The sequence below is a fragment of the Prinia subflava genome, chromosome 15, assembly GCF_021018805.1.
Source record: "Prinia subflava isolate CZ2003 ecotype Zambia chromosome 15, Cam_Psub_1.2, whole genome shotgun sequence".
Taxonomy (NCBI): Eukaryota; Metazoa; Chordata; class Aves; order Passeriformes; family Cisticolidae; genus Prinia; species Prinia subflava.
Genome location: NC_086261.1, coordinates 17,608,747 through 17,621,562, shown reverse-complemented (window position 1 = coordinate 17,621,562; position 12,816 = coordinate 17,608,747). Strand labels below are relative to the sequence as shown.

Genomic DNA, 12,816 nt, shown 5'->3' with positions numbered 1-12,816 from the left:
AGGAGTCCAGCACAGACTGATAGATGTTGCTGTTTCAGGGGCATAAAATCCTTAGTCTCTCTCTTCTCCCATCCCTCTGTGCCCAGTCGTTCATTAATCCTGTGGGTGGGAGGAACTTTACTCCCTGAGAAACACTCAGGGGATCGAGAGGAGGTGACAGCTCGGTGCAAGGGGTTGCCCTAGGACACAGAGGGCTGGGATGGGGGGAAGGGGCAGGATCAGGGTCAGACCAGGGAGCTGAACCAAGGGCAGAGCATGAAGGTGAGGGGCGAACGCCGCAGGTGGGGTCAGACACGGGGCGAGACTCGGGGCTGGGGCCAGGGAATGGGTGAGGGCCGTGACAGCACCGGGTCCACGGCCCGGGCTGGGATCACGGGCCGGGCGCAGGGCGGGGGTCCCAGCACGGGCCCATCGCCACCACGGGAAGCGCGGGACGCGGCCCCGGCGCTGCCCGGTGGGAATGGCCGCGGGAGGCGGAGCGGGAGCGCCGGGAACCAGCCCGGCCCCACCACACGTCACCACACACACCAACAACACCCGCCACGCCGCCACGCCCGCCCAGAGCCCCGGTAGCGCGCCGTGATCGTATAGTGGTTAGTACTCTGCGTTGTGGCCGCAGCAACCTCGGTTCGAATCCGAGTCACGGCATCGCCCGGCGGTACCACGGCACACGGGCTCCGCTTTTTCACACCCAAAACGGGCCCGAGCGCTGGGCCCCCGCCAGTTTTTTCTTTTCTTTTCTTTTCTTTTCTTTTCTTTTCTTTTCTTTTCTTTTCTTTTCTTTTCTTTTCTTTTCTTTTCTTTTCTTTTCTTTTCTTTTCTTTTCTTTTCTTTTCTTTTCTTTTCTTTTCTTTTCTTTTCTTTTCTTTTCTTTTCTTTTCTTTTCTTTTCTTTTCTTTTCTTTTCTTTTCTTTTCTTTTCTTTTCTTCTGCCGCTTTGCCGGCGGGGCGGCGGGGCCGCGCCGAGCTGCGCGGGGGTGCGCGGGCGCCGGGGAGAAGAGGGACAGAAAGCAATAAAATAAGACAAAAAATATAATCAAAATAGAAATAATAAATAAAATCATAAAATTAAATTTAAAAATAGGAGGAGAGGAGAGGAGAGGAGAGGAGAGGAGAGGAGAGGAGAGGAGAGGAGAGGAGAGGAGAGGAGAGGAGAGGAGAGGAGAGGAGAGGAGAGGAGAGGAGAGGAGAGGAGAGGAGAGGAGAGGAGAGGAGAGGAGAGGAGAGGAGAGGAGAGGAGAGGAGAGGAGAGGAGAGGAGAGGAGAGGAGAGGAGAGGAGAGGAGAGGAGAGGAGAGGAGAGGGTACAAAATAAGAGTAAAATTGAAATAAAAACAGAATTTTTAAATTAAGTTAAAATAAAATATTTTTAAAATTATTAAAATAAAATATAATAAAAATTATACCACTAGATTAAGTAAAAGTAAATATAATAAAGTAAATAAATAATTACATTTAAAATAATATAAAATGAACCATTAAAATAAAATTAAATATAAAAATAAAATATAATAGGAAAAACAAAATGAAAAATAACATTTGATGGCATAAAAGTAAATAAAATTTTTAAATAGAATCGAATAAATTAAAGAAAATATTATTGAGTATAAGAATAAAACAAAGTAAAAATAAAAACTAAAATGAAAATTAAGTTACATTAAACAGATAAAATTAAATATAATTAAATGAAAGTAAATTAACTCAAAAAATTTAAAATAAATTAAAAATAATAACATTAGGTTCAAAATAAGAGAAAACAACGAAATTGAAGTATGAAATTAACCAATGCAGAAACAGCGACGATAAAAAACTGAACTGGCGGCGGCGGCGGGCCCGTTTTGGGTGTGAAAAAGCGGAGCCCGTGTGCCGTGGTACCGCCGGGCGATGCCGTGACTCGGATTCGAACCGAGGTTGCTGCGGCCACAACGCAGAGTACTAACCACTATACGATCACGGCGCGCTACCGGGGCTCTGGGCGGGCGTGGCGGCGTGGCGGCTGTTGTTGCTGTGTGTGGTGACGTGTGGCGGGGCCGGGCTGGTTCCCGGTATCCCCGGGAGTGTCTTGGTGGGGCCGGGACAGTTCCCGGTATCACCGGGAGTGTCTTGGTGGGGCTGGGGGCCCAGCCCAGGCGCGCCGAGGGAGGTCGCACCCGCAGCTTTCGCGATTTCCCCCTTTGTCACCCACACACTGACCTGCGCCATGGCCCCTCCCCAACCCTGGCCAGCCTTAGCGGCGGGATTGGGCAAAATCCACCGGGGGAAGGCGTGGAAGTGACACGGAGAGCGGTTTGTTTACGGGCAGTCTGTGGCACGTGGTGCCCTGAGTGCCCCGTGGTGTCATTAATCACCAATCAGTCTGAACTGATTCCTGTCAACCCCTGTTTGCCACCCTCGGAGCCACATCACCGCTCCCTGGGCAAACAAAGAGCGGCAGGTACCAGCGGAGTGCACAAACCTGGGCATGCATTCCCATCATCCCGCCTGAAAAGGTGCTTTCCGACACAGTGCAAGGGGAGTTTTTTGTTGGCTTCCACCCCGTCTTTCTCAGGGGTCAGGGAACCTGACTGCACACCACTGAGGCTTTGGAGGCCAGGTGTGCCCCACTCTGGTTTTCTTTGGGAAACATTTCCTGGGGCGGGGTAAGAATTTGATTTAACATACCCTGGGGCGGGGTAAGCGCCTGATTTCTACTTTCGATATCTCTCCTCAAGGCTTGTTTTGCCTGGGGGAAAAGTCTCCCGGCTGACCTTTCTTTGGATGGCACGGTGCCGGCACGGCCACGCCGCCGGCCCCCCCGCCCGGCCGGGTGTGAGCCCCGGGAGGAGCCGGGGCGGCCCCGGCGCCGCAGTGCCCAGCCCAGCTCTTTGGACCGAGCTGTTAATAGGTAACCGGGGCACGGGACCGGGAGCTGCGGGGCCGGCGGGGCTGGCGGTGAGTGCGGGGGGACGGCGGGTGCCAGGGCGGGAGAGCGGCGGGGACAGGGAGGGACGAGGCCACCGGGGGTGTGAGAGCCCGGAGAGCGGGGACACAGGGCAGAGGGGCCCACGGGCACGCTGCTCGTGAGGCTGCACCAAAACAAGAGATTTTGGGGCTGGTGGGGTGACGGACAAGGAGGTGGCATCAGCCTGGGGGACCTGGGAGGCACCGAGCCTGAGATGGGGGCACAGCCAGGAACCTGGGGTGGTCCTGGAACTCTGACCAGATCGGTACTGGGGAGTGTCCTTGAAGTGTTGGTGGACTTGGGGAGGGGGATCCTCCTGATCTCTGCCAGGGTCCTGGAGAGACATCCCTGAGCACAAGCGATGTTGGAGGCCCTGCAGGGGGCTGTGAGGTCCCGGGTTCCCGCCATGGCCCTGGGTGAATCCAGGGACACACGGGGGCCAGCATGCCCCCCATGGTGGCTCTGCCGGCCTGTGGAGCCCTGGCCACACCACCTGCAGCTGCCATGAGGTCCCAAGATGAGGGGGGTGTTCTCCAGAATTCCCCACCTTCACCTGTTGCATCTGTGGCTGAGTCTTTCCCTTCAGTGGACACTGAGAAACTGCTGATGATCTCCTTCTCTGCACAGACCTCTACAATTCTCACAGCAAAGACAGCATCTTACTGCCCCTGTCCTCACACAGAAGTGCTTCTACAGCTGATCACTGCCTTGCCTGCGACTCTCTGCTCTTCTCTCATCCTTCTCCAGGTAGAGGAACTGGGAGGGTGTCCAAATGGGATGATGCTCCAAGGGTTCCTGCCCTGGCATAACCCTGGTTCTTCTGGGTTTGCTGGACCAGTTCTCCCAGTATGATTCTCCTTTAGGACTAGTCCCTATGCAAACTACCAGTCATTCCTACCCCTCATTCCTTCACTGTGTTAATTATCAGCATGAAAGGACCTTTTTCCTCATCTTACTTGGTTGTACCAAGACCTTTTGATGAGGAAGGATACTTCTTGAAAATTCCCTCTTGCAAAGAGGCTCCCAGAACCTGGTGGACACTGTCACAAACTTGGTGGACAAGTACCAGCACTCCCTGCTGCATACAGTCCTCTCCTATAATTCACTGGAAGCACAGAAGAGTAAAGACCTCTCCAGAGTACAGGAGAATAAGGAATTCAGCACACCAGCACCATGACCTGAGGGCCCTGTAGGATGGTCCCTTGATGTGCTGGGGCAGGACCTGCTCTGAATACTGACTGCAAGGGGCGTTATCCTCTGAGAGACCCAAAAGTGAAAAGCAGAGTGGGACATTTGAGCTTCCCAGAGGTGATTCCATCTTTCTCTCCCCAGCCAGCATTGGGCCCTCTCAGTGCTGTTTCCCATATGCACTGAAGCAAAGGAACTTTTGGAGATGGAAGGAAACCAGATAACCCTGGACAGCCTTGAGAAGGGCACAGATAACCCAGCTTTCAGCTTCGAGGTAAGTTCCCCTTCCCTTCCCTTCCCTTCCCTTCCCTTCCCTTCCCTTCCCTTCCCTTCCCTTCCCTTCCCTTCCCTTCCCTTCCCTTCCCTTCCCTTCCCTTCCCTTCCCTTCCCTTCCCTTCCCTTCCCTTCCCTTCCCTTCCCTTCCCTTCCCTTCCCTTCCCTTCCCTTCCCTTCCCTTCCCTTCCCTTCCCTTCCCTTCCCTTCCCTTCCCTTCCCTTCCCTTCCCTTCCCTTCCCTTCCCTTCCCTTCCCTTCCCTTCCCTTCCCTCTGGAGTACAGGGTGCTCCAGTTGATGTTTTCCAGGGAGAGAAGAGACACTATGAGGAACGTGGTGGTGCACACAATGAGAGCCAAGAGGAGAGAAGAGGAGGGAAAGGGAGATTCTCTTCCTACTGCAGGTGGGATAATCTGCACAGAAGGGTGAGCTCTGCCAGAGACAATCCTGATTTGGGAGCAGAGTGGGGTGGTATTGAGCACAGTGTGGGGGCAATGTCTGATGGCTCTGTGTGGCCTTGCAGGGTGGCACTGGCAGGTCTGTGTCACCACAGCAGGTGATGGTGAGGGTGCTGGGGTCTCACCATGGCCCACCTGTACCATGTGCTGCTGCCAGAAGTGCCAGCAGGAGCCGTGGTCATGGCCTGGCTCTGGTGGGTTGGCTGCAGCTGGGGTGGTTTGGTTTGGCTTGGGCTGATCTTCCACGTCTCTCATGCCTCCTGCATGTGGCTCTCCCCAGGAAGGCCCTGCAGCCAGCATCCAGGGCAAAGCATTTCTGCAAGGCTCATGCCAAGGTGTTGAGAAGAGTCGTCCTGGGGCTCCTTGGAGTAGGTGAGGACTTCCTGTCACTGAAACTCCGTGTCCCGACCCCTTTGGCTGGCTGTGCCTCCAGGCTGCACTTACTCAACACTGTCAAGTGTGGGGAGGTTGGCTCCACTCCCAGCAGCCTCACTGCCCCCTCTCAGCCCACCACTGCTGCCCAGTTCTATCTTCACCTCACTTCCCCCTGCCCTTTCTCTACCTGCCCAAAGGTTTTACCGTGTCCCTTCTGCTCCCTGCTGGCGTGGTGCTCTTGAGGTGTCCTCACGCAAAGATGGGATACTCAAGGGTGTCCAGGGAAGAGCATGGGGAGGAAATGAACCCCGTGGTTGGCCCCAGTGAGTTATGAACCCGTGATCCTACAGCCTTGATGTTTCTGACTCCCAATGTGCCTTCCCCAGCCTACCTGTGCTACTTCATTGCGGCCTGTTACCTCAATTTCCACCGAGCCCTTGCCTTGGTGATCATAACTGCCGTGGTTGCCTTCTTCGTCTGCTGGGAAATCTTCAAGAAGCACTGTGGGGCAAAGGTCCTGCTGCTCCTCCACCCCGTTGGGAAGTGCTTCCAAAAGTCCTGGCCGTGGCTGAAATGGTGAGTCAGGAGAAGGCAGGGCCAGATCCCTCCCGCACCTGGGTTCCCTCCCATGGCTCTGCCAGCACAAGCACAGCTGATGGCATCAGGCACGTGCTCTAGTGCCATGCTGCCACCTCACAAATGGCGAGCACGGCCCAGCCTGGGAACCACTGAAAAGCCATTGCAGAAATGTCTTTACAGTGGCAATTCCATCACAATCAGCTCCTGCCCTTCATGAGCCTCTCTCCTATGGAGACATCATCTTACTGACAGTCTGGGGTTTCCTCTGCAGGCTCCTGTGGGTGGCCCTCCTGGCAGGCTTGATTGTGTGGCTGGTTTTGGACACTGGCAGAAACCCAGAGCAGCTCATCTCATTAGGTGGCTTCTGCTTTTTGGTGCTGTTCCTGTTTGCCTTCTCCAAGCACCACGGTGCGGTACGTGTTCCAGGTGTGACTTGACCATCAGTCCCCTTGCAGGAGGTGGCCGCCCAGCACTGGAGAATGCTTTGTTCTCCCTGGCATCTTCTCTGGAGGAAGCAGAAGCCCAGCAGAGCTGGGCAGAGCTGGGCACAGCCTGGGGAGCTGAACTGGTTGGGTGGATAGACCCTAAAGCCACCTCACTGCTCTTCTTCTCATTGCTCTCCTTCCCACTTCCCAACCCAGGGCTCCCCTGCACTGCCCCTGTCCTGATTTCTGCCATCTCCCTCATATTGGGTCAGACCCAGAAACTCAGCACTAGACCCACACCTGGCTCAGATGCCTTGGGAGCCTTGATCAGAAGTGATTGAAGTCCTGGTGGCTTCCAGCCCAAACTGCTGCAATGCTTTGGGCAGTGCCTCCATCCTGCTCCTCCAAAGGGCTATTGAACAGACACTTTCAGTTTAGCAGGTCTGTCCTACCAAGCATCATAAGGTCTTTGTGCTTGTACCCTGGGTCAGCCTGGCAGGTTATGTTCCAGCCAGTTCTACAGTCTCACCAACTCATTTCTGGCTCTGTCACCAACCCACGTTTGTTGGTTTCTGTGACACTTTATTGGTCTCCCCATGATCTTCACCCCAGGGCAGTGTGTGGTGTTTGTCATGTGCTGCTGTTGCAGCAGCTGGAAACCAGAAAGGGAAGCCTGTAGGCCTTGCAAACATTTCAGCTCCTGTTTTGCTTTTTGTCCCCAGGTGTCCTGGAGAGCAGTTTTCTGGGGTCTTGGTTTGGAGTTCTTACTCGGAGTCTTTGTCCTCCGAACCACTCCTGGCACCCAAGCTTTCCAGTGGTTGGGAGACCAGGTCCAGGTACTGCATCTACTCATCCCATCCTGTGCTTGTACCCTGAGATTACTGGGGAAAGCAGAGTGTGGCATGGGGAGGGAACATGGCAGGGATTGCACGTTCACAAACGCTTTTGTTCGGGACTGGAGGGAAGCCAGCTCTTCCCTGGTTTTCTGCAGCAGCCCAGAGCCCTTGGTGTGCTCTCCCAGCCAGGCTGCAGCAGAGCCCCGTGGCCTTGGGACAGCCCACCAGTGTCCCCATCTCAGGTCTCAGAGCGTCATTCTCTGGTGTGCAGTGAAGTGAGCTGTGGGCCTGGGGGCACAGCCCCTCGCTAGGCAGAATGAGGTATCGGGGAAGGACCTGATGGAGATCTCTGTTCTACCTGTGTCATTTCTTCTCTTGCAGTACTTCCTGAGCTACACCACAGCTGGCTCCAGCTTTGTCTTTGGGAACACACTCATTGCAGAAGTCTTTGCCTTCCAGGTCAGCCAAGGAATGGGGCATGGGGAGGTTCTGGTCTGCCTCTTTGCTGGGTCCTGGAGAGCACAGAGCTAAATGCAGCCAGTCTGCTGTGGTGGAGCTCTGCCATCTCAGAGCTGGATCTCCCTCAGCTGTGTATACACCTGTGGACCTCCTCAGTGCCATGCAGGATTTGCACTGGTCCCTGTCCCTCCTGCCAGCCTGGCTGAGTGTTGTGGCACCCCAGTGGTGTGGGCTGGCTGTGCAGCACCACACCATGCCCAGCCTGGTGCCCACGGGTGCCGGGATGTGTGGCTCAGCTCTGCTTTAACCCTGTGCCTTGCCTGCAGACCCTGCCCATCATTGTTTTCTTCAGCTGTGTGATGTCCATCCTCTACTACCTCGGTGTCATGCAGTGGCTTATTCTCAAGGTAGGGCCTCACTCCTAGATGTGGAATGGCAGTGGAAAGGAGAAGAACTTGTTATGTTCTCTGTCTATTATGGTCAGCTGAGAGATGTCCCAGGAAAATTGTCATGGTGCTAATTTGGGGTGATTTGTCCTGCTTAAAAGAATAGACACGGGCCCCATCTTCCTAACATATCCTTCTCAGAATGCCAAAACCCCTGAATCTTAGAGCTGATGTTTCCATCTGGTCTGGGGGTGCTTCCCAGGGTCACCTCCATGCAGAGGCCAAACAGTGCCTGACTTCATGGCTATGGTGGCAGGGTGCCAGGAGCCCCTGTCAACACAGTGGCCTTGTCTTTCCCCAGATCTCCTGGCTGCTTCAGATCTCAATGGGCACCACTCCCACTGAGACTCTCAGTGTGGCAGGGAACATTTTTGTGGGACAGGTAAGGTCCTCAGTGCCTGCAGCTGAGCCTGCCCTGGAGAAGGGTCAGGGTCTCCTCCCTCGCTATGAGAGCTGTGGCCCTGTCCGGCCCCATCCCAAGGACAGCGGGGTTTTCTCTCCCACAGACCGAGGCCCCGCTGCTCGTCCGCCCGTACCTCCCGGACATGACCCTGTCAGAGATCCATGCTGTGATGACTGGTGGCTATTCCACCATCGCAGGCAGCGTGATGGGTGCCTACATATCCTTTGGGGTGAGTGCACGAGCAGCTGGAGCCACACGCTCCCTGCCACAGGGTACTGACAGGCAGGAACTGCCCTGCACTTGAGGATGAGAGAAGACGCCCAGCAGGTGCCTCATAGTCCCCTTCCTTAAGAGGATGAGAGCAGGGTGTCCAGACTCACCTTGTCCCAAAGACACCTCATCCAGCCCCACCCTTGCTGGCCTGGCCAGAACCCCAGAGCCCTGCTAGGCAGAAGGCAGTGCTGTGGGACTCTTACTGTATGTCACTGTGCAGCAAGCAGGGCAAATCCCACAGAATCACGGGATAATATGGCCTGGGAAGACTCTCTGGGAGAGTCTCTGATCCACTGAGGTTATGGCAACTGAGGGGATGCCCAGGGCCTTGTCCAGGTTGGTGGCGAACATCCCATGGATGGAGATCTTCCCCAAAGCCTCTGGTTTCCCCCACAGGTGCCTCAGACACAAGAAACAATTTTTCTTTATATCCAACTGAAACTGTGTCTGTGATTCTCACCTTTTCACTGGCTATCACTGAGCAGTGTCTCCCCTCTAACCCCCTTTTAAATAGAAACAGCAATACCCACCCCCCTCCCTCTTTCCTCCCAAAGGAACAATCCCTGATCCTCCAGCATTGCCTGGGCACTTCTGGCACCAAGCCCCCAGGGATGCCCTCTCCAGTTCATCAGTGCTCTGAATAAACCTTCCCTTAACCTGCTGCCTGAGCTCCTGCTATTTAAACATTAATTAGTCTCCTTAAATGGGGAATCAAAGGTGGAAGGTCAGAGAAATGAGATGTTGCCAGGGGAGGGGTGAGGCTGGGAGCTTGGCCCTTCATCAGCAGGTAGAAATTAGCAGTGTTATCCAACCTATTGCTCTGATACTGGTAAAAAGAAACAAGGAAGGGACAAGAACCATTATGATTAAGTCAAACAGCAGCAGAGATTAACATCACCAAGGCTACAATCGCTGCAGCTCCAGCGATTGCCTCCATCCAGGCATGCTGCCCCACGTGCATGGCTGTGAAACCCAGCCAATTTTCTCACCTTGGAGAGCCCTGAACTGCTCTGAGTGTCACTGGCTGGTGCCAGCCACGTGCTGGATGCCCTGGGTGGCAGGCTATGGGGCACAGCCTTGCACAGAGTGCCTTATGCCTCTGGTCTGCACGTTGCAGATCGATGCAGCATCACTGATCGCAGCCTCTGTGATGGCCGCGCCCTGCGCCCTCGCCATGGCCAAACTTGTGTACCCTGAAGTGGAGGAGTCCAAGTTCAAGGGCAAAGCAAGCATCCGCCTCTCCAGAGGGTGAGTGTGAGGAGAGGGGGTGCACGTGTCCTTCTCCTGCAGGGACGCCGTGGGGCACAAGTGGACACTGCAGGTGGCCCAAGGTTGGCAGAGCCTGTGGTGTGCACACGTCCATGGGGTGAGTGCTGACCTGGCACGGGGGGTGCCCAGCCACATGAGTACATTGGGGTCTTTTTCCATGCAGGGAAGAGCAGAACATCCTGGAAGCTGCTAGCAACGGGGCTGCCGCCTCCGTGGGGCTCGTGGCCAACATCGCGGCCAACCTCATCGCCTTCCTGGCCGTGCTGGAGTTCATCAATGCTGCCCTCCGCTGGTTCGGGGAGATGGTAGACATCGAGGGTCTCACCTTCCAGGTATCCCCACGAGCTGGTTTGAGCTGCCACATCCTGCATCCCCCACCCATCCCCACCTTTGCCCGCTGCCTTGGTGGGCTGCTGAGACCCCTGCTGGGTTTTTGGCACATCCTGGCAGCGGATGTCCAGTCCGGGGGCCGTGCAGGTCAGCTCTGAGTCGTTCCCTTCTGGGATGCTTTTCCCAGGTGATCTGCTCCTATGTCCTCATGCCTGTGGCCTTTCTCATGGGGGCAGACTGGGCAGACTCACCGGTGGTGGCTGAGCTCCTGGGGATCAAGATCTTCCTGAACGAGTTTGTGGCGTACCAGCAGCTGGCCACGTACAAGAAGAACCGTCTGATGGGCCTGGAGGAGTGGGACGGGAGCCGGAAGCAGTGGATATCTGTGAGGGGCACTGCCACCCTGCCAGGCACAGGGCAGGGATAGAGCCAGCTGGAAAGGGGCGTGGGACCTGCCTAGGCACACAGGCAGTGGGCAGATGGAGGATCACAGAACCATTTAGTTTGGAAAAGTCCTCTAAGATCATTGAACCAGGATGGTGGTGCTGGGAGTGGGAGGGCAGCTATGTCCAGCTAGACTTGGATGTTTGCTGATGGCTGGGCTGGGGGAGGAAGGAGTCAGTGAAGCCTTTTCCCATTTGTCCTGCTCCCTTGATGGGACAGATCATGATGCTACAGGGCCCCTTGTCCCCCCAGCCCAGCCTCTTCCAGGGAGAGCCTTCATCCCTGCTCCCAGAAATAGCTGACAGAGAAGGGGTTGGGGTGGGGAACTTCTCTCTATCATGTCTACTGGGAGCTCCAATGTGGTGCTCAGCTCTGGGTGCTCTGGGGCTGCTCCTGGGCAGAGGTGACCATCCCCTGCTGCTGTGCCCTCCAGGAGCGAGCCGAGAGCATCACCACCTTTGCCCTCTGTGGATTTGCCAACCTCAGCTCCATTGGCATCATGCTGGGAGGCCTGTGTAAGTGTGACCTATGTGTGTGACCTGGGCACTCCGGGAGTGGGGTTCTGGGTCAGGGAGCAAGAGCTCAGCTGAGGTAGAAGGAATTTGCTGCCCTCAAGCCTCCATGTTCGGTCTCTGCCAGGTAAGAAGCAGGATTCGCATGAGGTGACCAGGATGATTTTGCACTGCACCCATTGGCAAGAGCATATGCATGTCCCCTCCAGCCAGGGTGTCACCCAGGCACAGGGGAGAGAGCAGAGAGACTCCAGTGCTGGCAGTGCTCAGGCTCTGGTGGATCACCCATAGGTGCAGGGTGGGCACAGTGCCCTGCCAGGATGGGCACACTGGGTGCTAGCTGGGATCACCACATCCTCCAGACAGCAGGAGTTGGGGTGGGCAGGGCACGGTGTGGGCAGAGCCAGCTCAGGACTGAGGACATGTCCCTGTCTGTCCCCACCCAGTGCAGAGCTGGAGCAAGGATCTGCCTCACCCCCGTGTCTGTTTTGCTCCCACAGCTTCCATGGTGCCCCAGCGCAAGGGGGACTTTGCCTCCGTGGTGCTGCGGGCCCTGCTCACTGGCATCTGTGTCTCCATGCTCAATGCCTGCCTGGCAGGTAGGTCCCTGTCACTGCCAGCACGGCCAGAGAGATCCGGGGAGGGACAGGGCTGAAGACCCCACAAATACAGCGTTCAGGGATGGAGGTGGCTTGCCTGGCCCCCCATGGCTCTGCCAGAGCCTTCAAACCCTGCTCTCCTCTCATGGCTCTGCCAAGGGCAGCCCAAGCCCAATGAGCTCTATTGGGGTCCCCCCCATCCTCCTCTGGGCTAGAACATTTCAAAGGCAACTTTTGGAGTATTGCTAGGGGCTCTCTAAAGTCTTGGGGGGTGAGGTGGGATGGCTCATGGAACCTGCACAGTCCCAGGTATAGGATTTGCAAGCAAATACAGTCCAGCTGTGGGACTTGTGAACAGGCATGGGGTACAGGACTCACAGCTTGCTTGGGGTATGGAATTTGGATCCATGGTCCTGAAGTCCCAACAGGAGACCTTGTCCCCCAGGTCTCCTCCATGTGCCAACACAGGTGGGTGACTGTGCAGTGTTCTTCGGCACCACCAACTTCAGCTCGACCAGCTACACTATGTACACCTGCTGTAAGCAGCTCTTTGCCAGGTGGGTGTGAAGGGTCCTGGAGCCATCTGGCCCTGCCCAAGGACCCAGGTGGTGGGGCAGCAGCTTGTCCTGACCCTGTGTCTCTCCTTCCAGCTCGGTGCTCCAGAATGGGACTCTCTCCTTCACAGGATCCTGGGCTGAGCAGGCAGACAGCATGCTCTGGCTCAGAGAGTGCTGTGGGCACTACAACCACACGTCCTGTGCAGGGACAATCTAGACCTGGGGGAACACCAGGGCCTACAAGGCCTATCCCCAAAGGTAGAAAAAAACCTTTTAGGGTTTTTTCTACAAAAAAACCTGAGCATTTGGTCTTCTCCACTCCAGTGCTGATGGAAGCTGTGTGCACCTGGCAACCTGCAGCCTTAGGTGCTGTGAACACAAGGGAGCAGCTCCCAAATAAATTATGGCATTTGTGCCTGCCCTCAGACCCCTTCTGGCCGCTGACTATGGC

At 55.6% G+C, this 12,816-nt stretch overlaps 1 protein-coding gene and 2 non-coding genes across 5 annotated transcripts; 2 read left to right on the top strand and 1 right to left on the bottom strand.

The window, feature by feature from the left end:
* The first annotated feature begins 576 nt into the window (after positions 1-576).
* Positions 577-648, top strand: TRNAH-GUG (transfer RNA histidin (anticodon GUG)). The gene has a single exon. It is a non-coding gene; the product is annotated as a tRNA-His (tRNA).
* A 996-nt stretch (positions 649-1,644) lies between these two features.
* Positions 1,645-12,797, top strand: SLC28A2 (solute carrier family 28 member 2). Of its 3 annotated transcripts, XM_063412779.1 has the most exons (20): positions 1,645-2,487; positions 2,710-2,929; positions 3,567-3,686; positions 4,272-4,401; positions 4,709-4,803; positions 5,139-5,230; positions 5,620-5,809; positions 6,084-6,225; positions 6,960-7,073; positions 7,455-7,532; positions 7,859-7,939; positions 8,280-8,360; positions 8,485-8,610; positions 9,772-9,902; positions 10,087-10,255; positions 10,441-10,638; positions 11,131-11,212; positions 11,710-11,808; positions 12,254-12,365; positions 12,459-12,797. In XM_063412779.1, the coding sequence occupies exons 4-20, from the start codon at positions 4,333-4,335 to the stop codon at positions 12,580-12,582; spliced, it is 1,983 nt and encodes a 660-aa protein (XP_063268849.1). In that variant the 5' UTR covers positions 1,645-2,487; positions 2,710-2,929; positions 3,567-3,686; positions 4,272-4,332; the 3' UTR covers positions 12,583-12,797. The 3 variants fall into 3 exon arrangements, with proteins under 3 accessions (XP_063268849.1, XP_063268850.1, XP_063268851.1); XM_063412780.1 differs by lacking the exon at positions 1,645-2,487 and having other exon boundaries at positions 2,710-2,882; XM_063412781.1 differs by lacking the exon at positions 1,645-2,487 and having other exon boundaries at positions 3,586-3,686.
* On the bottom strand, positions 1,884-1,955 carry TRNAH-GUG (transfer RNA histidin (anticodon GUG)). The gene has a single exon. It is a non-coding gene; the product is annotated as a tRNA-His (tRNA).
* Positions 12,798-12,816: the final 19 nt, after the last annotated feature.